General features: G+C 45.8%; 7 protein-coding genes across 11 annotated transcripts in view; 4 read left to right on the forward strand and 3 right to left on the reverse strand.

Annotated features, from left to right (window-relative positions):
• LOC27206814 (death-associated protein kinase related) overlaps nt 1-4,934 on the forward strand; it is a 53,846-nt gene extending 48,912 nt beyond the window's left edge. For all 3 annotated transcript variants that reach the window (XM_039297244.2, XM_039297243.2, XM_016182612.3), the window contains 4 exons: nt 2,387-2,599; nt 2,661-2,836; nt 2,918-3,236; nt 3,627-4,934. In XM_039297244.2, the coding sequence (XP_039153178.1) occupies nt 2,387-2,599; nt 2,661-2,836; nt 2,918-3,236; nt 3,627-4,800 (1,882 nt within the window). In that variant the 3' untranslated portion in view covers nt 4,801-4,934. The remainder of the gene's footprint in view (nt 1-2,386; nt 2,600-2,660; nt 2,837-2,917; nt 3,237-3,626) is intronic.
• Nucleotides 4,935-7,144: 2,210 nt separating this feature from the next.
• Nucleotides 7,145-10,407, reverse strand: LOC6740627. 2 transcript variants are annotated; one of them, XM_016170929.3, is made up of 4 exons: nt 10,291-10,407; nt 8,065-8,227; nt 7,808-7,993; nt 7,145-7,676 (listed from the first exon to the last, which is right to left on the reverse strand). In XM_016170929.3, the coding sequence occupies exons 2-4, from the start codon at nt 8,179-8,181 to the stop codon at nt 7,497-7,499; spliced, it is 483 nt and encodes a 160-aa protein (XP_016038944.1). In that variant the 5' UTR covers nt 8,182-8,227; nt 10,291-10,407; the 3' UTR covers nt 7,145-7,496. The 2 variants fall into 2 exon arrangements, with proteins under 2 accessions (XP_016038944.1, XP_039153179.1); XM_039297245.2 differs by having other exon boundaries at nt 10,285-10,407.
• Nucleotides 10,408-13,418: 3,011 nt separating this feature from the next.
• Nucleotides 13,419-14,315, forward strand: LOC6725683 (peptidoglycan-recognition protein SA). Its single transcript, XM_002106651.4, has 3 exons — nt 13,419-13,808; nt 13,867-13,985; nt 14,051-14,315. The coding sequence occupies exons 1-3, from the start codon at nt 13,504-13,506 to the stop codon at nt 14,233-14,235; spliced, it is 609 nt and encodes a 202-aa protein (XP_002106687.1). The 5' UTR covers nt 13,419-13,503; the 3' UTR covers nt 14,236-14,315.
• Nucleotides 14,309-21,841, reverse strand: LOC6725685 (DNA-directed RNA polymerase II subunit RPB1). The gene is made up of 4 exons (XM_016172729.3): nt 21,385-21,841; nt 18,559-20,802; nt 16,250-18,494; nt 14,309-16,124 (listed from the first exon to the last, which is right to left on the reverse strand). Exons 1-4 carry the CDS (start codon nt 21,463-21,465, stop codon nt 15,031-15,033), a joined length of 5,664 nt encoding a protein of 1,887 aa, XP_016038945.1. The 5' UTR covers nt 21,466-21,841; the 3' UTR covers nt 14,309-15,030.
• A 215-nt stretch (nt 21,842-22,056) lies between these two features.
• Nucleotides 22,057-23,009, forward strand: LOC6725686 (transmembrane protein 242). Its single transcript, XM_002106653.4, has 3 exons — nt 22,057-22,257; nt 22,344-22,585; nt 22,647-23,009. The coding sequence occupies exons 1-3, from the start codon at nt 22,191-22,193 to the stop codon at nt 22,776-22,778; spliced, it is 441 nt and encodes a 146-aa protein (XP_002106689.1). The 5' UTR covers nt 22,057-22,190; the 3' UTR covers nt 22,779-23,009.
• Nucleotides 23,004-23,770, reverse strand: LOC6725687. 2 transcript variants are annotated; one of them, XM_002106654.4, is made up of 2 exons: nt 23,480-23,766; nt 23,004-23,421 (listed from the first exon to the last, which is right to left on the reverse strand). In XM_002106654.4, exons 1-2 carry the CDS (start codon nt 23,763-23,765, stop codon nt 23,078-23,080), a joined length of 630 nt encoding a protein of 209 aa, XP_002106690.2. In that variant the 5' UTR covers nt 23,766; the 3' UTR covers nt 23,004-23,077. The 2 variants fall into 2 exon arrangements, with proteins under 2 accessions (XP_002106690.2, XP_039153180.1); XM_039297246.2 differs by having other exon boundaries at nt 23,288-23,429; nt 23,480-23,770.
• A 199-nt stretch (nt 23,771-23,969) lies between these two features.
• On the forward strand, nt 23,970-24,913 carry LOC27209291. Its single transcript, XM_016184738.3, has one exon. The coding sequence runs from the start codon at nt 24,103-24,105 to the stop codon at nt 24,772-24,774; it is 672 nt and encodes a 223-aa protein (XP_016038946.1). The 5' UTR covers nt 23,970-24,102; the 3' UTR covers nt 24,775-24,913.
• Nucleotides 24,914-24,992: the final 79 nt, after the last annotated feature.

Here is a 24,992-nt window from a genome sequence, read left to right on the forward strand (position 1 = left end):
CGTAACGGACAACAGCCAGCAAAAAAAAAAAAAATCCACAAAAAAAAAGAAAAAAAGAAATAAAAACAGAAACAGAAGAGCAGATAAAATTCCAAAAAGGAGAGTAGAAGAGGGCAATAACTTTATTACGATCAGAGAAGACCTTGCCCAATTAGGCAATGTTTTTTGTTGCTGCTGCTGGGAAGTGAGGAGTGCAAAAATTGTAATTTAATTAAAATTTATGTTAATGCACAGTCGTCGCAACATGTGGCTGGCTGGTCGAAGCACTTGATACCCTGCCGTAAATGGGGAAAAATAAAATTGAATTAATAATGGAATTATAATTACCCCCTACCTTCCGTTAAAGTAATCCTTATATGCTGACAAGCATGTTTCTACCCTCACCAGCACAAAAAAAAAAAAAAATTATCCCACATGATCCCCAGGTTCCTGCAACATTGTTGCATTTTGTTTATTCTCATCGCGTATGCAAATCGCCTGGCTAATTAAATCAAACGAAAAACATGCATACAAAACCATTGGGAAATTGAGTTGTGGCCCAGACTTCCTTCCATATTCCATATGTATGTTCATGTTGCTGTTGTGTTGTGCCGCTGCAGGCTTTAAATATTTCAATTTGATGCCGGGACAACTTTTATTTTATGACCCGCAACACTACACAACAGGCATGTTGTGTTGTTTGTTTAGTTGTAGACTGCCGACTGGCCCAAATGCTAAACACGGCAGCCGATTCTAGTCATGGATGCACCGCAATAAAAACCCACTCCTACAAAAACTGAAAATATTTTAACCAAAAGATAGTAAAACTCGTAATAGTACTTCTTATCTTAACATATACCTCTTACCAAACTCGACAATTGCATATATTCCTCAACTAAATTGATCATACATTGCATAAATCTGACTTTTCTCTCTCTGTAAGACCAGACAACAACTGTCACTGGAGGAGCTGGTGAAAGCGGGAGGGCAAATAGACATAGAAAGACAGGAGCGCCCGAGTCCAAGTCAATGTTTGTTGTTGTCGTCTGTCCGCTGTCAATGTCAGGGAAAGAGACAGGGACAGTTACCAGGGGCTCGAATAGTTTAGCGAGAGAGAGGGGGGTCGAAAGAACTTTGGCTGCCGGAACGCAGACACAGAACTTGACAGCTCCCCAAAGGGGCAGGGAGGGGGATGGGGAAGGAGGGTGCCATCTCAGCCAGAGGGGGCAATTAGAAAACCAGTGTGGCGAAGGCGACGACGTCCAAGCGCTACTCATTATTGATGGCCAGCCAAAGCCCCTTTTTGGGATCGAAGGAGCTCATTAGCTAAGTGACGCCAATGGGCCATCAAGCGACTATCAAAATTCAGAAGCAATCTGTGGGAATTTTTGTAAGGCGCTCTTTCTTATGGTTGGAAACTACCTAAGCGCATGCTTTAACTATATAAATAATCGGAATTTCTCTTACTTATCGAAAAAGTTGATAACATGGTTATCTTCACCTCATTTGTATTGTCTGTTTTCACTTAGTCTTGAGCTTGTTAGTTAGTAGGCTTTAATTATTTCGCTTAAATGATTTATGCATCTCGCAATATTTGTAATAGAAGTATTAAAGCCTTTCGGCTATTATCGAGATTATCGATAAGTAATCATACTCCCATTGCTAAGAGTATTTGCAATGGGTTGTGATCGAAATAAGTGCCTCCCTTTTATCCATTCCCCCCAAACCATTTAACCGATCGAGGCTTGCGTGATCGTCTTCTTGGCGGGATGAGGTGGGTGGTGGGCGGTGGGGTTCCCGACAAGAGAAGCAGCTGGCCAAGTATTTGGTATGCCAGCTTTGTCACCAAAGCTTCTTTCCTCTGGCCACCGCTCTGGGTTGGCTCTGGCTCCTGTTCTGGCTGCCGGATCGCATCGCCAGTTGTTGTGTCGCTTTGGGTGTTGGCAATACTCGTAGTGTTGCTGTTTTAGTTGTTTTAGTAGTTTGCCTGTTGCCGGAAGCGCAATTGCTTCATTATGGCACGTACTTTGTCAAAAGGCGTCGCGTTGAGTCACTTTTCGTTCGATTTGTGCACTACAAAAAAAAAAACCAATTTGAATATCTTAGCAAAACATTAAGATTACCCCTTTTGTGTAAATATTTCTCTAAAGCATTCGCTAAGAAAATTGCCATTAGGAATGAATCAAAATGGCTTCGTATCTAACTTTTTGGAATTTTAAGCTTTTTCGTTCAGTGTTTATTATCTGACCAGCGTTCCTTCTTCTTCTCTCCGCAACTCGGCCCAAAAATCCACTTAACTTATGAATGAAAAATGATCGCAGCTGGCTCACGCACTGTGTGGGCTGGTCGTAAAAGAAACCAGTGGCTCTAATCCAACCAACCAATCCAATACCATCTCCATTCGCAGGGGCAAATTCGCCGCCGTTCGACGCGCCATTCACAAGAACACGGGCTCTCACTTTGCGGCAAAGTTCCTAAAGCGGAGGCGCCGGGCGCAGAGTAGCGACAAGGAGATCAAGCACGAGATCGCGGTGCTGATGCTCTGCGAGGGCGAGGACAACATCGTCAACCTCAATGCCGTCCACGAGACGCGCTCGGACACAGCACTCCTCCTCGAGCTGTAAGTAAAACGATATATACACATGAAATGGGAATCTAAATGGATTTTCCTTCCTTTGCAGGGCCACTGGTGGCGAGCTGCAGACGATCCTGGACAACGAGGAGTGCCTGACGGAGGCGCAGGCCCGCCACTGCATGCGCGAGGTGCTCAAGGCACTGAAGTTCCTGCACGATCGCTCCATTGCCCATTTGGACCTCAAGCCGCAGAACATCCTGCTCGCCGGCGAGCGCATAGAAGGTTTGTATACTTTTGAATCAATTATGCAGATGCAAGCAGAATGCCCTGAACTAATGGATTGCCTTTTAATAAAAACAACAGATGGATTGAAGCTGTGCGACTTTGGGATCTCGCGGGTGGTGTGCGAGGGCATCAATGTGCGAGAAATGGCCGGCACACCGGACTACGTGGCCCCCGAGGTGCTGCAATACGAGCCGCTGTCCCTGCTGACGGACATCTGGTCGGTGGGCGTGCTCACCTACGTGCTGCTATCCGGATTCTCGCCCTTCGGCGGCGACACCAAGCAGGAGACCTTCCTCAACATCTCGCAGTGCGCCCTCACCTTTCCGGACAACCTCTTCGGCGGCGTCTCGCCGGTGGCCATCGACTTCATCCGTCGCGCATTGCGAATTAAGCCAAAGTGAGTGTCGGTTTTGTAATTCAATGTATCAGCAGTAGACTAGACTAGACTAGACACAAATCTTTAATGAAATGATTCTTAATTTTGTGGTCAGCTGATTAATAATGTTCATACGCATTGATTTAAATATGATGCATGGTGATTAATGTAAAGCTTCTGCCTCATGACATTGATTCTTATAAACAATATTTTGATTAACATGAAAGGAATTCGTAACTTCCGTTGCTGTGAATGCATTACCTATTCCATTAAACAATCAGTGGATTTCCTGTACGTGCCATTATCGTTAGAAGTTTTGTAAACAGAATGTAATAGTGTTGTTGTATTAGTATTTATTTATAATGCAGTTGGTTTAAATGTATTAACTATGTTGTTTAACTATTCTTGCAGCGATCGCATGAATGCCACTGGCTGCTTGGATCACATCTGGTTGAAGGACGACTGCTCGCTGGACAGACAGATTTATCTGCAGCCCCAGAGCGATGCCGAAGAGGAGGAAGAGGAGGATATCGACGACGATGTGGAGGACGAGGAAGAGGAGGAGCAGGTGGAGGAAGAGGAGGAGGCACAGAACGTGGAGGAGCCAACGACAGAAGCACCACAGCAGCAGCAACAACCTGTCCAGCAGCATCAGCTAGCCAAATCCGGCCAAATTCACAGCAAACCGACGCACAATGGCCACCATCGGGCGAACAGCAGCGGCAGCATCTCCAAGATACCCATTGCGACCAGCAAACTGCAGAGTAGTCCCAGCTCCGAGACCACCACGGCCATCCACACGCTGACCAGCAACAGCAATGGACACGTGCACAAGCCCACTCAGATTGTGACGCCGACGCGAAGAGCTTCGGATTCGGACAAGGAGAACACGTATACGGCCACGTTTGTAAAGAAGCCAGTAGCCACCATCCAGCTGGGCAGCTCCAATGGCATCGAGGATGCCACGGTGGTGGCCACCCTCACTCTGTTTCCCGACGCACCCACCACACCAAAGGTGATTCGCAAGACGCCGACGGGCGAGTCGAATGGCTCGGCCACGTCTGTCAAGGCTCTGGTGAAGAAATTTCAGCTGGAGGACTCGAGCGGTTCGGCGGTGGCACGGCGCAGTGGAGGAGCGGTGACCAGCAGCAGTGGACTGCATTCGCCAACGACGACATCGGTCAGGTTGAACAGCATTCGTCGCGCCTCGGAGCCGCTGACCACGGTCTACAAGAAGCAGACGTCACAGAATGGATGCAGCGGCACTTCGAATCCGAGCCCGAGTCCCGGCAGCAGTCCCACCACATCCGGCAGCACCGCCACCCTGCTGATCCACAGCCAGCGTTTGGGCAGCAGCACAGCGCCGGCGAGCCACTGCGTCGCCGTTCCAGTAACAGCCACAGCCACCTCCTCCGCCAGCAGCAGCAGCTCAGGGAAGTCAACAAGTGCCGCCCACCATCTGCACCACCATCACATGCACCACCATCATCATCACCACCACCATCATGTGGTGATTGCGGCAAAGAATGCCGCTGCCGTGGCCGCCACCAACAACTTGAGCCTGGATCAGGGTATCATCTGTTAGCTAAGGGCCAGCCGGGCCAGCCGCAATGCCAAAAGTTTCTTTCATCGCTTTCTGTGCTGCATGTAACCACCAGCTGCCATGGCTACCACCACGACCACTAACACGACACCACATCCTCCCCCAACCACCGCCCACTGGCAGAAGGCGAAGAGGAGTGGCTGCGAGTCACCTAGCTGCAGGATCACTAGGAGGCAAAGTGGCGATTTGAGGAGCTATGGCTACGGCAAAGGATCACCGTTGGGAAGCCGGTGGAGTTGGAACGGAATAGGAAACGGGAACGGGAACTTGAACATGAACTGGAATTGGAAGTGGAGCTGGAATTGGTGCTGCAGCGGGAGATGGAGATGGAAGTGGAAGTGGAGAGGGGATCATCCGCCAGACTGGCACGAAGACGATGATGCATTGATTTTGATTTGAGCTTAGTTTAGATAATTTTTACGGCCTTAGCATCTGGAGGAAGTGCCACACTATCTCACGGTTGCCACTAGAGAACCTCTTCTTATTCAACGGAAAATTGAAAGTTTTCATATTCATCATACCAAACTTTGCAGTTTTATAAGTTAAAGAAATTGATGTTTTTTTAATATTTGTTAAAATGAATGTAGTATTAGACTACACTATTGGACCTTTTCGGTGGCAACCGTGCGTTGGCGACCCGCAGCATACCCCACACACACACACACACACTCACACACACACCACACACACACTAGAAAAACGAAAAACAACTTAGCTAAAGTCACGAGAATGCGAAATGTGAGGGAAAAAATGAAGCTAAACGAAAAAAGAGATGAATGTGAAAGATTAAGGGATCGAACAGAGTGTTAGGTGTATTAGAGTAGAGTAAGCTGATTTCAACGGAATTTTTGGTAGACATATCATCCATGTTTGTTACGCGTTTAGAGGAAGACACTAGGAGCTGCTGAGGGAGGGGATAGTGTTCATTGTTTCAACGAATATATAAATGTCAATTTTTGGCCCACAAGGCGAGCAAGTAAGTCCTTTGGCCTAGCATAAATTATACAACTAAATACATTATCTATATATACATACGCATACACATATAGACTATACATAGCATATATATGTACCAAAAAGTGAAGTGAAACGACATTTGAGAGCCAGCCCGCCATTGGTTATGTAGTGTGTTTGTTAATCGGCCAATCAGTGAGTGCATCAATCAGATGATAATCAATCATTTAGCATAGCATAGCATACAGTGTTATTCGCCTAGGGGGAATCAGAATTTAGAGAATGTTACCAGCCAAGCAAAATTGTTAATCGTGTGTCTCGGTGTGTGTTCAATCGTTCAATCGTTCAAATCGTTGCATAAATGTTGCCTAGAATACATTACATTACTTGAAGGAAGGCAGGAAGCCAGCCACATGGATCATATTGGAGGACATCTAGAGGGAAATAACTAATTGCTTAGCCCACATAGGCGACCCATCCACCATCTATCCGATCCTTAACCCGATTCCGATTCCAATGCCGACCCAAATCCACATTCACATCCAGATCCAGATCCAGTTCCCAGTTCCCAGCTCCCCCAGTCGTTCGCTCCTCGTTTTAAGTCGGTTTTTGTATATATTTCCAGCCAGCAGAATGCAAAATGCAGCCAGCAGCGAATATAATTAAATGTAATTCTTTTTTTTTCGATAATCATATCTTAATGCTTGATATACGAGTTGTATTTATTAGGCGAAACGTTTGTGTGGTCGGCGATCGAAGGAGGGTCAGTTAATTGTTAAAGAAAAATGCTTAATTTATCGTAATCGATTACCCTTTTCTTTTATATTTAATACTTGCGTGTACTTCTCTTAATTACTATGATTTTTTTTTTAATACACCTAAACCACTTATTTGTGTTTACTGTATATGTAAATTAGTAGTTAAAGGCGAGGGCTTAATGGCCACCAACAGATAATAAAAGCTGCGCCAGATGGAGCGAGAAGTGTGTTTTAATTATTATTAGTAATTAGTAATTTCTATTGATTTTTTGTGTTTAGAGAATCTATTTCTATGAGAAGACAAACAAAGATGCAAATTCTATTATATATTATATTATATAGTAATTATTTTATAGATAACTAATTTAAAATATATTCAATAAAAACCATAAAAATTAGCACAATGTATTTTCTATTCCTCTTCGATGTTAAATTAAATGAAATTATAATTTCATCGAAAGTATTTGTTTGCATTTCCCGCACAGCCCAAAAGTATGCAACACTTTTTTCAAAATCAGAAAATAAACCCAAAGTACACTGGCCAACACAATTAAGGCATGGCGACATTAAAAAACAAATGCAGCTGAAGCAACAAATATACAAACTACTGCACATTTAGAAAAAACATATAGACACACATCTTTATTCGAATACATGACAATCTGTTTGGTACAAAAGAAAGTGAGACAAAAAAAAAGTTTTGTATATATCGGTAAAAGTACAAGTAAGTGTAACTAGCGCCAAAGAACGTTTCACAGTACAACAAAGATTCCGCCGCTTGGCACCCACTTTCTCTACACCTATGTATGTATGTATATCCCTGGGCTCTCGCCTCCTCTTCCTGCTTCGCATGGCCAGTGGCTAGGGTTGGATGTGGGAAGAACAAATGCTTCGAGATTGCAAATTCCACTCGCTGAGGGGCTGGGAGATGGCCGAGTGGGCGGTGGGTTTTGGGTGCTTTAGTGCTTAAATGCCGCGATAGGATCGATGGGCCAGGAAGGCGCTGATGAAGTACAGCACCGTATTGACCAGGCCCAAAACGCCGGCTGCCATATAGGCGTCGTGCTTCACATCGCGCAACTTGAGCAGCAGGATGGTGGACGAGACCAGGATCAGGATGGCGGCCACACTGTGGTAGATCAGCTCCTGCAAAAGGTGAATGGTCATTGAAATGCAGTGATGGCAGATATAAGGCCAAGCATACATATGTGTACGTTTGGAGTTCCATGGCTAATCCTAAGGAATCCAAAAGATATAGCAATGATGATTATACTCACATAGATCGTCTTGGCAATAATGCCTCCCGTGCTGAGCGACGTGAGGCAGGCGAGGAGTAAACAGAACGTCCCTATCATAAAGGTAACGGCCATCAGATAATGGAACAGATCCTGCTGGCCATAGAAGTATCTGTGGTAGTCCTGGTAGTTGAACGCCAGAATTCCCACAATGGAAGCACCAATGATCTGCGTAAAAAACGTTATGGAAGGTACATTAATTTTAAAGTTGAGATGGAATTCTGGGAGTTGTAACGCACCAGCTCGAAAAGCTTGAGGATGCCGGGGAAGGACTTCAGATAGCCCGTGTTCAGGACAATGTAGGAGGTGTTGGTGGTGCTGGTGGTGGTGCGGGTAATGGTCACTGAGTGCGACATCTTCGCTCTGCTTCGGTGGTTCTTTTCGGGGGGTTAAAGGTGGGGTCTGCAAAGAATAAATATATAAATTAATAAGTAAATAGGTAGGAAAACGGTTATTAGCTATTAATATCAATACAGAAACATTACAAACTTCGGTGATAAGAACCGAAATTAAATTATACTATTTATCAAACAATAAATTCCTAAAATTCGTGGAGATGAGCAAAAAAGTTTGCTAGTGATTCATGCTAAGTATATTTGCATACATGTGTAAATCTCTGATTAAATTATTTGATTAAAATGAGTAAGACTCTTAGGCTTTTTTTCCGAATATCGTAATTCATATGGTGTGTTTTTATTTTTTTTTTTGTATCTTTTGTACTTTTTGGCCAGCTGTTACAGATCGAACGCCCTTGCCACGCCCATCGATCTGCACTGTATCCATACAATGTTTGTGTATTTTTGGCCATCCATTTGTTGCTGTTTTTGTTTTGGATTTTTGCTTTTTGTCTAATTTTAAAACAATTTTCAATGCCGGCCTCGCAGGCGAAAAAGCGCCAAATGCGTTATTGAAGCAGTGGGAGAATCGGAAAAATCTATTTACTTGACCGACGAGAGAAAACCCCCCCCTCCCCGCAACGATTTCCCCCCTTCTTGGGGATCGTACAAAATAGATGAATCGCTCTCGTCTATATGTTCGCCTAGGATTGGATATAAGTCGGTATGTATGTATGTATGCACATATATGTACATATGTATGCATAAACGTCATGAACTTTATGGTCTGCTGCCTGCTGTTCGTTGTGGAAAAGCTGAAGGAAAACTGAAGAAAAGCGCCGCGTTCGTAATTGGGACACACACACACACACACACTTTAAGTGTACAGATGCCGTGGGTGGGCATAATGTAGGGTATTCGCAAGTGCCGTTCCAGACCTCGAAATCAGATTGTGACTATAAGATCTGACTTCAGATTTGATGATTGGTAATCAAGCCGAAAAACATTGTAGGCAAACAAATAAAACCAGTTTCGCTTATTTGTGCTAACAAATAAGCTTAAAACAAATAACAAACGGAAGGATAGTGAGATTAATGCCAAATTAACTTCACTGCTATAGCTATATTTGCTATATTTGGCTTAAAACAAACAAGCCTAGTAAGGAACCATACAGAGGATATATATTTTGATATTTAACCAAGAAAGAAAGAATTCAATTTAGAAAAAACTACAAGATTGATGGCAATTGAAATTGGAATGCGGTTGGATTTCAGAACTTAGACCTTCCTCAAAATCGGTGGCGCATTAGACGAGTCCAAAAACGATGACGCCACCGGTGACGCAATAGTTTACACACAATGTGAATGATGCTCATCGAAATTCACAAATGTGGTAGAGGCACATATGTACATATATCCCAGTGGCATGGAAGGGGTGTGGCCCAAATTCCGAAGCGTAATACCGAAAACCAAAAAAAAAATAAAAATCAGAAAACAAAACAAAGCGAAAACCAAAATAACAAGAACCCATGTGCGACATTTTGTCGGAATTAAACAAAATACAGTCCGAATATTGATTAGACGGCGGATTTCCGCCGAAGAGCGGAATGATATCATAGGAATGAATGATATGATATACGATAGTTTAATTCTTGGGCCAAGCAACAGGTTGTTGTTGTTTGGGCCCTTCGAGATGCCCTTCCCCTTGGAACCGGAAGAGATGAACAAAGAGGCCGCCTTTGGTAATTTCCCAAATCACAACAGTTAATCAATTATATGTATGTACCAAAAAAAGCAAGCTATCAAATGGTCTGCTGATAAGAGTATTTCCCCACTGCAAACGCGACTCACATTCGTTTCGCATTTTCGACCTCTGGAAATGATATCATCGCCGTCAATAATAATGCAGTTTAATGCTTGTAGGAGAAAAAAAAAAATTAACAACATTTTAATGCACAGCCAAGTACCGAAAATTCCAATTCCTTGTGCTTTTCGAAATGTTCAAAAAAGTATATACAAAATAAAAAAAAAAAAAAAACAATAAAACACACATATAGTCCCAGCGGAAGAAATGGGTGCTATGTACCTCTCTCTGTATATCTAAAGTTTTCGGTATGGATCTTACTCTTACTTTTCTCAAAATTCGGCGTAGGACTCGGCCAACTGGTTTTCCTCGCACTTTTCTTTCGACTTTTGCGTCTTTTCGCGCGCACGTTGCAAACGAAACTGAAACCGAAACTGAAAAATAAAAGCGTTTGGCCCGCTGCCTCTGCCTCAGTTTTCAGCGTCGCGGTCGACGCAGCCGAGACGAAAACAAAACACGACCCAGCAGAAGCCTTCCAGCCCGATTTACTGCGACTCGACGCGGCTGATACCCTGTATCTTGGATCACTTCACAAGCGAATTAGGTTTGGTAGTGCAAAACATTCATTGCAATTCTTTCGATTTTTGGTCAAAAAATGGGAAATAATGGTCCAAAAATGGATTGCCATACCTCGTTGAGCTCGTAATTGAATTCCCAATTGATTGGCATTCAAAATTGGGAATTTTAATTTTTTGCCATTTTTCGCAAATTTTGATGATGTTACCCCTTACCGAAAATGCGAAAATCGACCCAAAAATTAATTTTTCAAAATCAGTCAAAAAGTGATAGGGATAGTTAGTAGTGGTAATTAGCTGCACAAAACAGTTATTCTTTTATCTATATGACACTTTTAAGCGAAGTTATGATGAAAATTCCGTTTGTAAACATGAAGTTTTTGGCAAAAGCCGAATTTTGTTCATCAAATAATCAGTTTTTTTGCCACAACTTTAAAAATAATAGCCTGAAAATGAAATATCATACCTCGTTGTGCTCGTAATTCAATTTCCAATCAAACTGTGTTCAAAAATTGAAATTCTATTTTTTGGCCATTTTTTGCAAATTTTGATGATGTTACCCCTTACCGAAAATGCGAAAATCGACCCAAAAATTAATTTTTCAAAATCCGTCAAAAAGTGACAGGGATAGTTAGTACTGGTAATTAGCTGCACAAAACAGTTATTCTTGTGATTTTATGACCATTTTTAGAAAAGTTATGATAAAAACACCTTTTGTAAAAATCGTATTTTTGCCCAAAAGTCGTTTTCCAGATTTAAAGGAAGAAAATCTTTGGTTTTTTGGCTAACATTTTGGAAATAATGATCCAAATATGGATTGCCATACCTTTTTGAGCTCGTAATTTAATTCCCAATCGATTGGCGTTCGAAATTTTTTGCAATTTTTTGCAAATTTTGATGATGTTACCCCTTACCGAAAATGCGAAAATCGGGAAAAAATTAATTTTTGTAAAGCAGCTAAAAAGTGATTCAGATCGTTAGTTTGTATCAAAAGGTGCAAAAAGCATTCATTCTTCCAGCTGCGTGCCCCATTTTGGCCGAGTTACGATGATAAAACACTTTGAAAACCATTAAAAAGAACTGAAACTCCAAAAAACCGCGAAAGCTCTTGCGCCGGACTGGTCGATGCCACCCGTAGGCGTTTTCATCCAGGGTATCAGCAAGGCAATTCAGCCAACAACGCCAACAAGTTGACTTCAGACTGCTGGCTAGCGCGGTATAAATGACGCCTGACGTCATGATGTCATCGAGTGAGCGGCAGAGCAGCCGAGCAGCGGAGCGGCCAACCTTAATATTTGTAATCTTCAAGTGCAACTAGGCCCCCGGCCACGCCCCCATGACACTGTTCACTAGCCGCCCACGGATTGGCAATTAAAAAGAAAGGAATTAAACTTGCTAGTGGAAGCTCCTTCGACTTTTTCTCTGACTCAGCGCCACCTGAAAGTGGTGAGTGAGAAGAGTGGGTGAGGGCGATAGAGAGTGCACTGGAAAGAAATACTAGTGTGTATTCATTCTATTGGAATTATTATATAAATATGTAACTGCTTAGATAATGTATCTAGTACTACAAAGTACGTATGCATACTGAATTTATATGATTATAAATATCTGATCCTAAATTATTTATGGATAACCCATTTATAAACAACATATCTATTACCATTTGCTTGCTTTTCATCATTTGTTTATATCATAAACATATTGATAAAAGTATCTCATTCGGTGAAGTAATGCTAGAAATTAGATAGTCTTTCTAGCCGTGCAGCAGTAAAACACTGAGCGGTAAGTCCGATGAGTAACGCTTCTGCGGCGGAGATGACGCCGGATTGCCCCGCCCCAGTGGGTGGGTGGCAGTTATCGGGCAAACGGCTTTTATCAATAGCGCCAATAATAACAGAACCCAAAATAGAATGAATGAATGAATGAAAAAAATGCATGCAGTGCTTAAGCGTAATGCATTTGCAATGCGGATCGCCTTCGGAGGAAAACCTTAAGGCAGAGACATGCAAATGCAAATGCCATGAGTAATTCACAATTTATAGACACCACTCATCGCAATCAAGTTCATCGCATGGGGGTCAATTATTATCTACTTTGTAAAAGAATCTTGAACTTTTCCCGCGAGCCATTCATCCTTATGAAACTCCCTCTTACCCAAAGCGAACTCTTTTACCCCTGGAAATTAGTGTTAGAAAAGAAAAGCGGACGGCATATACAATTTAAACGCATTTTTCATTGACCTAAAAAATGTATTGTTTGTTTTTACAAAAACTATTACCATTACCATTAAGTTCTATTTAAGGGAAGTATACGTTTTTCCTCGCCCTGTTTTTTAATCCATTAACCATAAATTGGTTTAATGTACGACATGTCGGCATGCGAGCCTTCTATTTTTTTCATTTATAAACTCGAACGATAATATATCATATATTCGTGAGTAATATTGCTTTATTTATACTTTATTTCATAAATTTCTTACACAATTTGCAAACAAAAAAAAACCCTCTCAATAACAAATAAAAAACGCTCTCTGCGGGGCTGTTATCAGCGAACTTCTCGCGAGACTTTCAGCTAATCATTGGATTAGACTTATTAGTTAGTTAATAGTTAGTATTTGTGTGTACAGTACATATCACATATTTTACTGCTTCTGGGGAAGCATTCGTCACTAGCTGAAAAGCGGAAATGCCAACACAGATCGTCTTTTAACCCGTTTTAAATGGTTGTTTGTGCTTTTTGCTTGTCGCTTCGCAACAGTGATGCAAAACAAAAAGAACCGAACAAAGAACGCGGAGATTTGCGACGGATCGGAAGATCTGGAGATGGCTAATGGTCGGGAGTCCCCTGTGGTGGCTCTGTGGGATCGTAAGCTTCAGAAAGCTCGGATCGTTGGCCCTGATAAATCCGGGAGATAGGCCACCGAGATCAGTTCTCATCCAGCCTCAGATCTTAGCACATCAACATCATGCAGACCGTTCGATTCGGATCTCCTTGGATTATGGCCATCGGGCTGGTGCTACTGGTGGCACTCGTCTCCGCCGGAAAGTCGCGTCAGCGTTCGCCAGCCAATTGCCCCACCATCAAGCTGAAGCGTCAGTGGGGCGGCAAGCCTTCATTAGGACTCCACTACCAAGTGCGTCCCATCCGCTACGTGGTCATCCATCACACGGTCACCGGCGAGTGCAGCGGACTGCTCAAGTGCGCCGAGATTCTCCAGAACATGCAGGCGTATCATCAGAACGAGCTGGATTACAACGATATTAGTTACAAGTACGGCTGGTATCTTCGCAATTATCCAGCTAACCATTATGATAACGATCTCTTTCAGCTTTCTGATCGGCAACGATGGTGTCGTATACGAGGGCACTGGTTGGGGATTGCGCGGTGCCCACACCTATGGATACAATGCCATTGGCACGGGCATAGCCTTTATCGGCAACTTTGTGGGTAAGTTGCAAATAGATATGTATTCTTCGCTATGTGGAGCACTACATGACCAACATCTCCGATAGATAAACTCCCATCGGATGCGGCTCTCCAAGCGGCCAAAGATCTGCTGGCCTGCGGAGTGCAGCAGGGGGAGCTGAGCGAGGATTACGCCCTGATCGCTGGCTCCCAGGTGATCAGCACCCAGAGTCCCGGACTGACGCTATACAACGAGATTCAGGAGTGGCCGCACTGGCTCTCAAATCCCTAAATCAACTACAAGGAATAGCAGTTGTCTGCCAGCGTGAGCACATCAGTTTAGTAAAGTAAATAATCCAATGTTGTTGAGTATTTTTTTGCGGTTTTTATTTTATAATTTTCTATTTTGTTTTCTGTCATAATTTACAAAAATGTGTCGGACATAAAAATATATATGAATATATAGGTAGCGTATGGGTGCCCACGTGTTATGCTTTTATACGTAACTTTTGTGTGCAGGCGAAAACAACTGATCGGGTTAATTGGAGGGTATATGGAAAACGCTACAAATAGTGTTTGGCGTTGGCTTGTTGAATTGGTGTCCTTAATAACTAGGGTCTTTATACTAACTTGAGGCCATTTAAGGATAGGGATATTAAAAAAATGTGAAAGTACTTTGCAGAATAGTGACAAGAGTCTTCCAGTTAATAAACAATTTCATACAGTAGGTTGTGCAAAGAAATAGATTCGCATTATCAAATACTGTTCGAGCATTGCAACTTGAAACAATTTGTGCAAATATAAATGGCTTCGAATTCGCTTTTCTGTTAAACGCAAACAATTCAAATTGTTTACTTTACCACAAAACCAAATACGAAACTGCACGCTAATTTATACAAATTACTTAAAGCTTCTATTGCAAACAGTATTGAATTTTCTATGAGAGACCTATTAGCTGTATAAAAACTAGATGTTATTAAATTCACCTTTCCCGTTTCCGGCGGTCAAGCGTAGTCGGTACTTAACTACGGCTCGACCGCCCCGGGGATCGGGACGTGCTGGGGGAGCTACCCCCGTCCTCCCTTCCTCAGTCTTCGCTCTCCTCGAACGTGGGACTGCTGGGCGAGTAGGCCGGACTCGTGGGACTGTAGTGCGATGGTGCCGTTGGCGAGTACATCGGTGACGTGGGCGAGTAGTTGCGGGCCGTCGGTGTGTACGTTGGCGAGGTGGGCGAGTACTTGGTGCTGCTCGGCGAATAGATGGACATGTTCGGCGAGTAACGCGGACTCGTCGCCGAATAGGTCGATCCTGTTGGGCTGTACTGGTTTGAGGGCGAGTGCTGTGGCGAACTAGGCGAGTACAGCGGTGAGGTCGGCGAGTACTTAGGCGAGGCCGGCGAGTACTGCGGAGATCCTGGCGTATATTGTGGTGATCCTGGAGACCCATCGTACGAAGGTGACGGCGGCGAGTACGTCGGCGATGTAGGCGAGTACTTCACCCCCGTTTGCGAGTAAGCTGGCGAGGCTGGAGAATATTGCGGGGACGCTGAGTAGTTCGGACTTGTCGGCGAATATGAGGGTGTAACGGGTGTGTAGTTCGGACTCGTTGGCGAGTACGAAGGCGATGTGGGCGAATAGCAAGGCGACGTTGGTGAGTACGAAGGACTCGACGGCGAGTACGATGGTGATGTCGGCGAGTAGGATGGTGAATTGGGTGAGTAGTTGGACGAGCTGGGCGAGTACGCATTGCCCGGCGAGTAAATGTTGCTACCGCTGCCCGCAAACGACGGACTCGACTGAAACTGTGCCGTGGGCGAGTACCCCGGGGATGTTGGCGAGTATCCCGATGAAGATGGCGAGTAACCCGTCGACTGGGGATTGAAATTTGGCGTTGTCGAGGCGTAACGTGGACTTGCATAAAGCGGCGATGTCGGCGAATAGTTCGGACTCGAGGGCGAGTAATTGGGCGAGGCTCCACCGGGAGAAGATGCCGTGTAGTTCGGACTTGTTGGCGAATAAGAGGGAGAAACACTCGGCGAGGCTGGGAAGTACGGCGACATCGAAGGTCCTGGTGAACTGGGCGATGAGCCCGGATGAGCCGGCGACCAGCTAGGCGACATTCCGGACGCATCCGATGCAGCCGAAGGCGAGAAACTGGGACCGCCAGGAGTCATGGCACTTACTGCAAGCACAAAAAAGAAAGAGATGAAATATTTTAGGCAATCGAATTAAAAAAGTTATTTAAAAAAAGATACAGCGTTGCTGAGTCGAGAGTCAATCAAAAACACATAATGTATGGGTACTCACCGTGGCCGGGTGGAGAGAAGTATCGCGGCGTGTTGCAGTTAACCCACGGCGTCATCGGTGGCGTCATGCTCGGTGTGGATCCTCCGCCAATGAACATAGCAGCGCCACCTAGCATACTGTTGCCCAACGTATTGGGAATCTCGATGCCGAAACGACACTTCTCTGCATCGAGCAGAAGGTCAAAGCAGCCAGTACCCATTTTGGGCAGCTGTCCCATGATAATGTTCTCAGACACGCCCCTCATGGGATCCGTTTCGGCGTGAGCGGCGGCATCCATCAGCACGTCCACTGTCTCCTCGAAGGAGCATCGCATAAGGGCACCAGTGTCTTGCCTGTTGATGCCGTGACGGGTGATGGCCATTAGATGGCCCTTGGCTGTCATCACATCGCACAACAGGGCCAAGTGACGATAGTTCACGTACAGGCCGTAGAACTGCAGCACGGCGTTCATCTCCTTTTCGACAGACTTTCGCACCGCCTCGATGCCCAGCACCTGGAAAATCTCGCAGATATCGTTGGAGGATGTTCGGATTGGGTCCACGTCACGCTCAGACAGCACTTTCATCATCGATGTGCCGTCCGTCTCGAGCAGCCACTCGCCGATGGCCTTAAACTCTCCGGTCTCAGTGATCACGATACGCTTCTTGCTGTCGGTCTGTGGCAGATGCATGTACACCTTGCCGATGGCTTCGATACCCTGCAGTGTCATGTCCGACAGCATGTTGGCCTCAATGCAGCGCAGGAACATGTCGTCCTCCATCTTGTCGACGGCCTCGTCTTCGTCCTGGAACTTGTTCTCTTCGTTGTTCATGATCCTAATGCGCAGCACCAGCTTATCGGCATTGTCGTCATTGAAGATACAATTAAGATCCTCCCCGAAGCCCACGTTAATCTTCTCGGCGATCTGTTCCATTGTCAGCTTCTTGTCCGTCATCCGCTTGCGGTCCAATTCAATACGTAGCAACCAGGGCGAAATGCGTGTGGGATCAAAGTCGGGCATTTCGTAATAGACATTCACAAACTCTTGATCCTCGGATATCACCGTTCTCTGCGGATCCGGGTCGTAGTAAATAGCCGTATTGGCCGTAACCTTGCGCAGCGTGGTATGCTCCAGGCGGCACAGTACGTTCTTGGCCTTCTCCGCATCGCGGGCAGCGCCGCCAGTAAGGAAAACGGTTAGCGACGGCGCTTTGGGCTTTTTGGATATGTTGATGATCTCCTTGAGACGAGGCACACCCAGTGTTACGTTCTTTGAAGACACACCAGCAAAATGGAAGGTGTTCAGTGTCATCTGAGTAGCAGGCTCACCCAAACTCTGGGCAGCCAGGGCACCCACCATCTCGCCGGGATTGGCCTGGGCCTGTTGGAAACGCGTCTCGATTTCTCCGACCAACCACTCAAACGCCTCCGTGGACAGGCGGAACTCCTCCGACACGTATTTCGTACACAGTGTCGAGCGGATTAGGCACTGGAATAGCAGCGTGGCGTTCTCGTTGGCCTGCTTTGAAATTCGATCATTTCCCGTGACAATAACACACCGTTCGAGCAATGTCTTAACGCCCTTGATCACCCGAATGGGCGAGAGATCCGTGGGCAGGCGCTTGTTGATGTGAAAGATCTTCTGCACATTCCAGATCATACGCTGCAGGTTGCACGGCAGTACCACCTTGGATTCGCCGTTGGGGAAGATTTGTCTCAAACTGTCGCGATCGGAAACCAAACGATCCCACTCTGCCTCCAGTTCCTGGATGGCTTCGCTGCTGTCGGTCATCTCCTTGATCACATCATCCGTAAATACCTTCTTCATTAATCGCTCGTTGCTCCAGTCAAATTTGAAGCGCTTTTCAAACGACTTGTTCGACAGTTTCACCGTTGGCATGTTCTGGAACTCAACCAGCTCGCCGCAAAGACCGTCCTCGCCGTAACGCAGCTGAATAAGCTGGCCCACCGAGTTACGCACTGTACCGTCGTAGTTTACCATCACCGACTCCATAGCCTTTATAAGACGACGCTGGATGTAACCGGTTTCAGCTGTCTTTACAGCAGTATCGATAAGACCCTCACGACCACCCATGGCGTGGAAATAGAACTCAGAGGGTGTCAGGCCGGCAAGATACGAATTCTCCACGAAACCGCGTGACTCAGGACCATAATCGTCCTTAATAAAGTGGGGAAGAGTGCGCTTGCGGAAACCGTAGGGGATTCGCTTACCCTCCACGTTCTGTTGACCCACACAAGCAATAACCTGGAAGATAAGAATGCAAGCACATTAAATGAGTTCGAATGAAAATCGCTAGTCAGTTGCTCACCTGGGATATGTTAATGTTGGAACCCTTGGAACCAGACACCACCATAGCCTTTAGATTGTTGTACTCAGTGAGAGATTTCTTGGCCGAACCACCAGTCTTGTCACGAGCATCGTTTAGGATACGGTTCACCTTGTTCTCGAACGTCTGACGCAGAGTGTTACCCGGCGTGGGCTCCAGCTCCATGTTGTGGGCCTTTTGGATAACGTTTATCACGTCGTCCTTGGCCTTCTTGATGGCCTGCTGTATCTCGTTGTAGGTCTGCGGATCGGCAATGGTGTCACCAATACCGATACTATGGCCCTCGAAAAGCAACCAATTGTTGATCACGGTCTGAATGTTGCCATAGAACCGACCAGCGATGTCGTGACCAAGTTCCAGGAAACAAATATGCAGCAATGATCCGGCTGATGTACCCAGTGACTTCTTGCAGAGAATGCCCATGATAAGTTCGCCGTGCTCCACCATTACCTTGGTGTCACCGGGCGAGATCCACTTGTACGGTCCTTCATCCTCCTCGTCCGGATGCGTGGAATGAGTGCGTATCATGTTCACGTTGCCGGGGATGATCAGGGAGAAGATCTGTTTGCCCGTCCACAGGGGACGCGGTTTCAGGATGCAGGGTTGCGGCATTTTAGCGTCCCACGTGGGCAGGAACATGAGCAGATTCATCACCTGCTCGCGCGTGATGAATACGTCGCGCTTGGTCATCTTTCGCACTGCAGTCAGAGTGTCCTGCACGATACCCATGACAGGTTTGTTCGCCTGCGGCGTGATGATCTGTCTGGGTGTGATGTGGATGTTCTCCACCTCGGCGCGCGTCTCCATGGACTGCGGAACGTGCAGATTCATTTCATCGCCGTCGAAATCAGCATTGTAGGGCGATGTACACGACAGGTTCATGCGGAACGTCGACCAGGGCAACACTTTCACTCTGTGACCCATCATACTCATCTTGTGGAGCGTGGGCTGTCGGTTGAAGATCACCAGATCGTCGTCGCGCAAATGGCGCTCTACTTTGTAGCCGCACTGCAGATGTAAGTCAGAGGATTTAGGATGGAAGCGAAGATCAATACGCTCGCCATTGTCGCGCACAATGTACTTGGCACCCGGATACTGCGAGTTACCTCTGCGCACCAGCTCCTGCATGCGATCGATGTTGAAGGGAGTGACCAGCTCGGGGAAGGTTAGATTCTGGGCAATGGAACGCGGCACACCGACCTGATCGATACGCAGATTTGGATCGGGTGTGATGACAGTACGAGCGGAGAAGTCCACACGTTTGCCCATCAAGTTGCCACGAATCCTACCCTCCTTACCCTTGAGTCGCGCCTTGATGGCTTTAAGGGGTTTTCCCGACTTTTGCATAGCCCTGGGCATGCCGGGCATATCGTTGTCCACCAGTGTGGCGACGTGGAACTGCAGCATCTTGATGTTCTCCTGGATCACATGCGCTGCCGCTCCACTGGCCTCGTTTTTGCGCAGCTCATTGTTTGCCTTGATGATATCGGACAGCTTGTGTGTCAAATCATCCTGATTCTTGGCAGCACCGAACATCACGACTGCGGGCCGTACGGCCAACGGTGGAACAGGCAGGACGGTCACGATCATCCAATCGGGACGCGCATACTTGGGATCCATGCCCAGAATAAAGCACTCCTCGTCGGTGATATGCTTGAGGATTTCCCAAACCCGCTCCGCCGAGACCACGATCTTCTTCTCCTGCGAATCCTCGTTCTGATGCTTCCACTCGGCGGTGAGATCCAGTCCTGTTCTCCGGATCGACGGCTGGTAGTGACCGCAACCGCCGTGGCCGGGCTTTTTGTTTGGATCCGGCTGCTGGTTCTCCTTGGTGAGGTCCATGTCCTCGCCGCCCTCGCAAATCGTCTTGCCCTTGCACAGATCATAGACGTAGGCCAGGCGCTTACGCGGCTGTCCCCTGGACTTCATCACGATCTCCTTGATCTTTGGATTGTGTGGCGAGACAAGCATTTTGGAGCAGTAGAAGCACACACATCTCAAAATCTTAATTGTCTTGGTGATGAAGCCGATGTGGAACACTGGTTTGGCCAGATCAATGTGTCCAAAGTGACCGGGGCACTCGGTCATGTTGCCGGCGCACGTCTGACAGCGCGACGTCCTGTCTATGACACCCTGGCGCGGATCCATCAATCCGCCCAGCTTCGGTCGTCCGCCCTCCATCGTCTCTGCAAACTGGACGCCACCCTCGGTGACGGACATGCGACGCTGCAAGCAGGAAAGAAGTAACACATATGGATCAACAAAAGTCGAATTCGTAAAGTGCGTGTCATATTGATGTCGCCAACAGGTTCTTGAAGGATCATAGTTAGAATATATCTATCTGAATTTGCTTGTCTTGAACCCTTTAGATACTCATCAATAACTTGATATTCGAGATAGTAGATTCCCAGTTCCCAAAATCTTGTGTTTTATTTTCCTATGACTTCGAATTTTTCCAGGAAACTAATAACAAGTATACAATTTCTTTACGTAATATATTCATAAACTTTATTGAGAAGTAATGATATTCAGATGGAAAACATTTCTGATACCAGGGAGAGATCCTACAGATACATGACTTGAACTATCAGTATTTGTTGCCCTGCTCCCGTTCCATTTCGAATTAACCTTGGAACAAATCAAACTGGAATGCGTGTGTACATAAAATAGCCATTCATTTGCCCATATAACCCATATAAAACCACGATATAGGAATTGCGAATTCGATGGAATGCTATTTTTGCGTTTACAATATTGTTCAATTTTTCAATATGGCGTCGATCGAATGAATCTCTGAGCCGCACTTACAATTTCATCAGGCGACAAAATGCCGAACTGTACGCGTTTCACCTGGCGCAACGGCGCCTTCGAGTCCGTGGGGGTGCTCATCCTGGTCGTCGGCGGTGCTGGTGGCCACTAGACCAAAGTGGAGCCTGCTTTCGATGTGTGTGTGCGGGTGTTTTTTGTTCCACCCTTTTTTTTTTGCTTTTGCTTTTTCTGCTGCGTCGTCACACTTTTCACCTCGTGCGAAAGACAAGGGAAGGGAAAAGAAGGAGATCGAACAACGCGAATGCCCAAATTGAAGGTAAGCAATCACTGTTTGTTGCTGGCACGCTGGGCGTGCATTCTATACCAGTCGGGCGCTACAGGCAGTTGCGAATGCGAATTAGCCTGTTTTTTAAGACGCGTTGCGATGTGAAAATGCGGACAACGCCGACCGAAAAGTGTGACTGCAGAGCGAGCGGCAAAATACCATATCGCATAGCGGTCGTGATAACAGGGTTGCCAGACTGGCGTTTTTAGCTATTCTGTTAGATATATATATCTATTAGCAGTCAGTTATTTATTAAATAAATTAGCTGCAGCACATTAAAATCAAACTTCTTGCATAATCTGTGATAAAGGCCAGCACTTGTTGAATATTTTTAACTATCTTCCAGCATTTCACTTCTAGCTTTTCCTCCCGCCATCTTAGCACCTCTGCAAACGCGTCGGTGGCAGTGGCAGCTGCGGCACCAGTGTTGGCGGTCAACAGCGGTCAAGCAATCAGCTGTGTTGTGCGATCCAATTTGGGCATTAGTAGTTACGACAACAATAAATCGCAATTGAGAAGGATGAGCGAGGCCGGCACCAACGCGGATGCAGTGGCGGCCGAGAAGGAGCGCAAGTTCCGCATCCAGGGTGGGTGGTTCTCCAAACACACACACATATGTGTATATCAGCCAGCGACTGACTGGAGGACAACTCCATTTCATCCTCATTTCTAGCCGGCGCCTTTCTGGGTTTGGTGGGCGGAGTGTCCGCTCTGTTCGGCTTCTCGCGCACTCTGGCCACCGCCAAGAAGACGGATAGCAAAGTCCTCCAGCAGGCTGGAACGCGGCAAGCCATGATCCTGATGGACGAGGGCGCCACCCTGGCCCTGCGGGCACTGGGCTGGGGCACACTGTACGCCGTGATGGGCACCGGTGCCTTCTGCTACGGCTTCTGGAAGCTATCCGGGGCCAAGGATGTGAGCATTGCCTGCGGTTTGTTCAATGAATTTCGCTTTTAATCTTTCGTTTCGTTCGCAGTTCCAGGAGTTCCGCCTCAAGATGGGCCATGCACTGCCAAGGATTACCAAGGATGAACCAGCAGCCAGCCGCACCGATTTCGAGAGTCTCACGGACCTCATGAAATACCTGGCAGCCTGGAACAAGGAATAAGCAGCTCACAAATAACACACAATTTAAAGTAAACCTAACGCCTAAGTAGACCAGAACATAAAACGAAACCTTTGTTAACTTCAGTTTACATTCAGCCAATGTTTTCAAGACGCTTGACCGGTTTTCATTTCTTTCTGTCAGATTTAAAGGCAGTCGTCATAAGAAGTGCAACTTAGGGAGTTATATATTAGGGTAGGAATAAATATAAGCCAAAAGCAAACCGTCTTACAATCTCCGAGTCTTACTTTAATTTATCAATATCTACAATTCACATATGTATATTTATGCATAGCTTAGGGTCACCGTTGGCTGGCCATATTCTGGTGTATAGCGTTGTTGATCATGGTGTTCCGCATGAATAGGTATTGATCGTCCAGATTGCACTGCAGCTCCATCATGTCCTCGTGCTCCGCCTGAAATCGGATGGCCGCGTTTGTGAACGCCAACGAGCTTCGCACGAAGTTTTGCAAATTGGGTCCCTGATCTAGGTGACGCTGCTGCTCCTTGTTTGGCTGGAAGCTAACCTTGCGATTGTCCGTATCCAGTGCCGCATGCATCACAAAGTCGAAGAACTTTTGCTGCTCCTTCTGGGCGCGCTCCTTGTAATGCTGCACCTCGTCCTGCTGACAGCTGGGATCCCAGACTGAAAGTCTTTACATTACGTAAATGTAAATTTAATTAACCACCAGGATTGCACTTACTATCGTCCAGGTCAATGTTAAACAAAGTGCTTGCTTCGTAGCGACGCGGCTTTAAAGTGGCCTCCAGTTGGGCGGGCACGTCCTTAAGATCGATGTCGGAGAGATCACCGCTCGATAGATCGACGGCACTCATGTTGCCCACATCTTCCAGTACGTCACTGCGGCGTACGGATTTCATTAGTTTTTCTGGACTTTCGGCTGGCTCCATCGCGTCGCTTCGTTTGTTTTGAGTTTTTAAATCTGTAAACGCTTGCCAACACCCATCGCTGATCCAGTGATGCCACATCTTTTGAACGTAATTCGCTCTGGCTCTTTTCAAGCCAAAACCTTTTATTGAAATTCAAATATACGATTGAAAACTAGCACTTTTAAAATTAATAAAAGTAAAATATAAAAATATATTTATTGAAAAAAAAAGCTCAACTGAAAAGGCTGTTATAGTCATTTTAGGAATGCTAAGCAGGTCTAGCGTTTAGAATCACATTTCAGTTTATTGTATTTGTTCAAGTAGTAGTCAAACCAAACGAACCAAATCGAGAAACGAATACACAGCTATATACTTTCTCAAAATCCGAAATTTAAAAATTATCCATAATTTAAAAATTATTCAAAATTTCCAAATAATGATTTATGCAATCGTGGTACACATACTGTCCCTGGTGGTGGGCTGTTTCTATCCAGCATTCGCGTCCTACAAAATCCTGAGCAATCAGAAATGTAGTGACAATGATCTTCGCGGGTGGTTGATCTACTGGACTGCCTATGGAGTTTTTGTGGCTTTTGATTATTTCACTGCGGGTCTGTTGGCATTCATTCCATTACTAAGCGAATTCAAGCTGCTTCTCTTGTTTTGGATGTTGCCCTCTGTGGGCGGCGGCAGTGTGGTGATTTACGAGGAGTTCCTGCGATCCTTTAGCTGTAACGAATCCTTCGACCAGGTCCTGGGACGTATCACCTTAGAATGGAGAGAATTGGCGTGTCAACAAGTTTGCTCTGTTCTTAGCCATTTGATGATCTTGGCAGATCGCTATCTCCTGCCCCGCGGACATCGTCCTGCCCTCCAAATAACGCCCAGCATCGAGGATCTGGTCAACGATGCCATTGCCAAGAGGCACTTGGAAGAGAAGCGGAAACAGATGGGTAACCTATCCGATACCATCAACGAGGTTTTGGGAGAAAATATCGACTTAAATATGGATCTGCTGCACGGATCCGAATCTGATTTACTGGTCATTAATGAGCCTATTTCCAAGCCCAAGGAGAGACCTCCAATACCGCCGAAGCCAATGCGTTAGCCGTCATCGACCAACCAGCAAGAAATAAATCTTTCGTAGCAGTTTATGTAACATCAATTGATGTCCTCAATATGTCAGACAGAAGTTATCAAGGCTCAAAGCGTTCGAAAAGCATACATCTCAGAAATAAAGTTTATAAAAAAAAAGCATTTAAATTTATTAATTTTAGTCACAAAATATTGAACCAATGTGTTGGTTACTTTTTAGCTATTTTTTCT

This window comes from Drosophila simulans, chromosome X (assembly GCF_016746395.2).
Source record: "Drosophila simulans strain w501 chromosome X, Prin_Dsim_3.1, whole genome shotgun sequence".
NCBI lineage: Eukaryota > Metazoa > Arthropoda > Insecta > Diptera > Drosophilidae > Drosophila > Drosophila simulans.

Excerpts from the sequence above, each read along its gene's own strand:
- LOC6740627 (XM_016170929.3), bottom strand. The coding sequence starts at position 8,181 with ATGTCGCACTCAGTGACCATTACCCGCACCACCACCAGCACCACCAAC. Across the intron at positions 7,994-8,064 it reads TCCTCAAGCTTTTCGAGCTG|ATCATTGGTGCTTCCATTGT; the intron begins GTGCGTTACAAC and ends TTTTTTACGCAG. Across the intron at positions 7,677-7,807 it reads TTATTGCCAAGACGATCTAT|GAGCTGATCTACCACAGTGT; the intron begins GTGAGTATAATC and ends CACCTTTTGCAG.
- LOC6725683 (XM_002106651.4), top strand. The coding sequence starts at position 13,504 with ATGCAGACCGTTCGATTCGGATCTCCTTGGATTATGGCCATCGGGCTG. Across the intron at positions 13,809-13,866 it reads TACAACGATATTAGTTACAA|CTTTCTGATCGGCAACGATG; the intron begins GTACGGCTGGTA and ends GATCTCTTTCAG. Across the intron at positions 13,986-14,050 it reads CTTTATCGGCAACTTTGTGG|ATAAACTCCCATCGGATGCG; the intron begins GTAAGTTGCAAA and ends CATCTCCGATAG.
- LOC6725685 (XM_016172729.3), bottom strand. The coding sequence starts at position 21,465 with ATGAGCACCCCCACGGACTCGAAGGCGCCGTTGCGCCAGGTGAAACGC. Across the intron at positions 20,803-21,384 it reads TTTTGTCGCCTGATGAAATT|CGTCGCATGTCCGTCACCGA; the intron begins GTAAGTGCGGCT and ends TCCTGCTTGCAG. Across the intron at positions 18,495-18,558 it reads CCAACATTAACATATCCCAG|GTTATTGCTTGTGTGGGTCA; the intron begins GTGAGCAACTGA and ends CTTATCTTCCAG.
- LOC6725686 (XM_002106653.4), top strand. The coding sequence starts at position 22,191 with ATGAGCGAGGCCGGCACCAACGCGGATGCAGTGGCGGCCGAGAAGGAG. Across the intron at positions 22,258-22,343 it reads GCGCAAGTTCCGCATCCAGG|CCGGCGCCTTTCTGGGTTTG; the intron begins GTGGGTGGTTCT and ends CCTCATTTCTAG. Across the intron at positions 22,586-22,646 it reads AGCTATCCGGGGCCAAGGAT|TTCCAGGAGTTCCGCCTCAA; the intron begins GTGAGCATTGCC and ends TTTCGTTCGCAG.
- LOC6725687 (XM_002106654.4), bottom strand. The coding sequence starts at position 23,765 with ATGTGGCATCACTGGATCAGCGATGGGTGTTGGCAAGCGTTTACAGAT. Across the intron at positions 23,422-23,479 it reads TAACATTGACCTGGACGATA|TCTGGGATCCCAGCTGTCAG; the intron begins GTAAGTGCAATC and ends AAAGACTTTCAG.
- LOC27209291 (XM_016184738.3), top strand. The coding sequence starts at position 24,103 with ATGATTTATGCAATCGTGGTACACATACTGTCCCTGGTGGTGGGCTGT.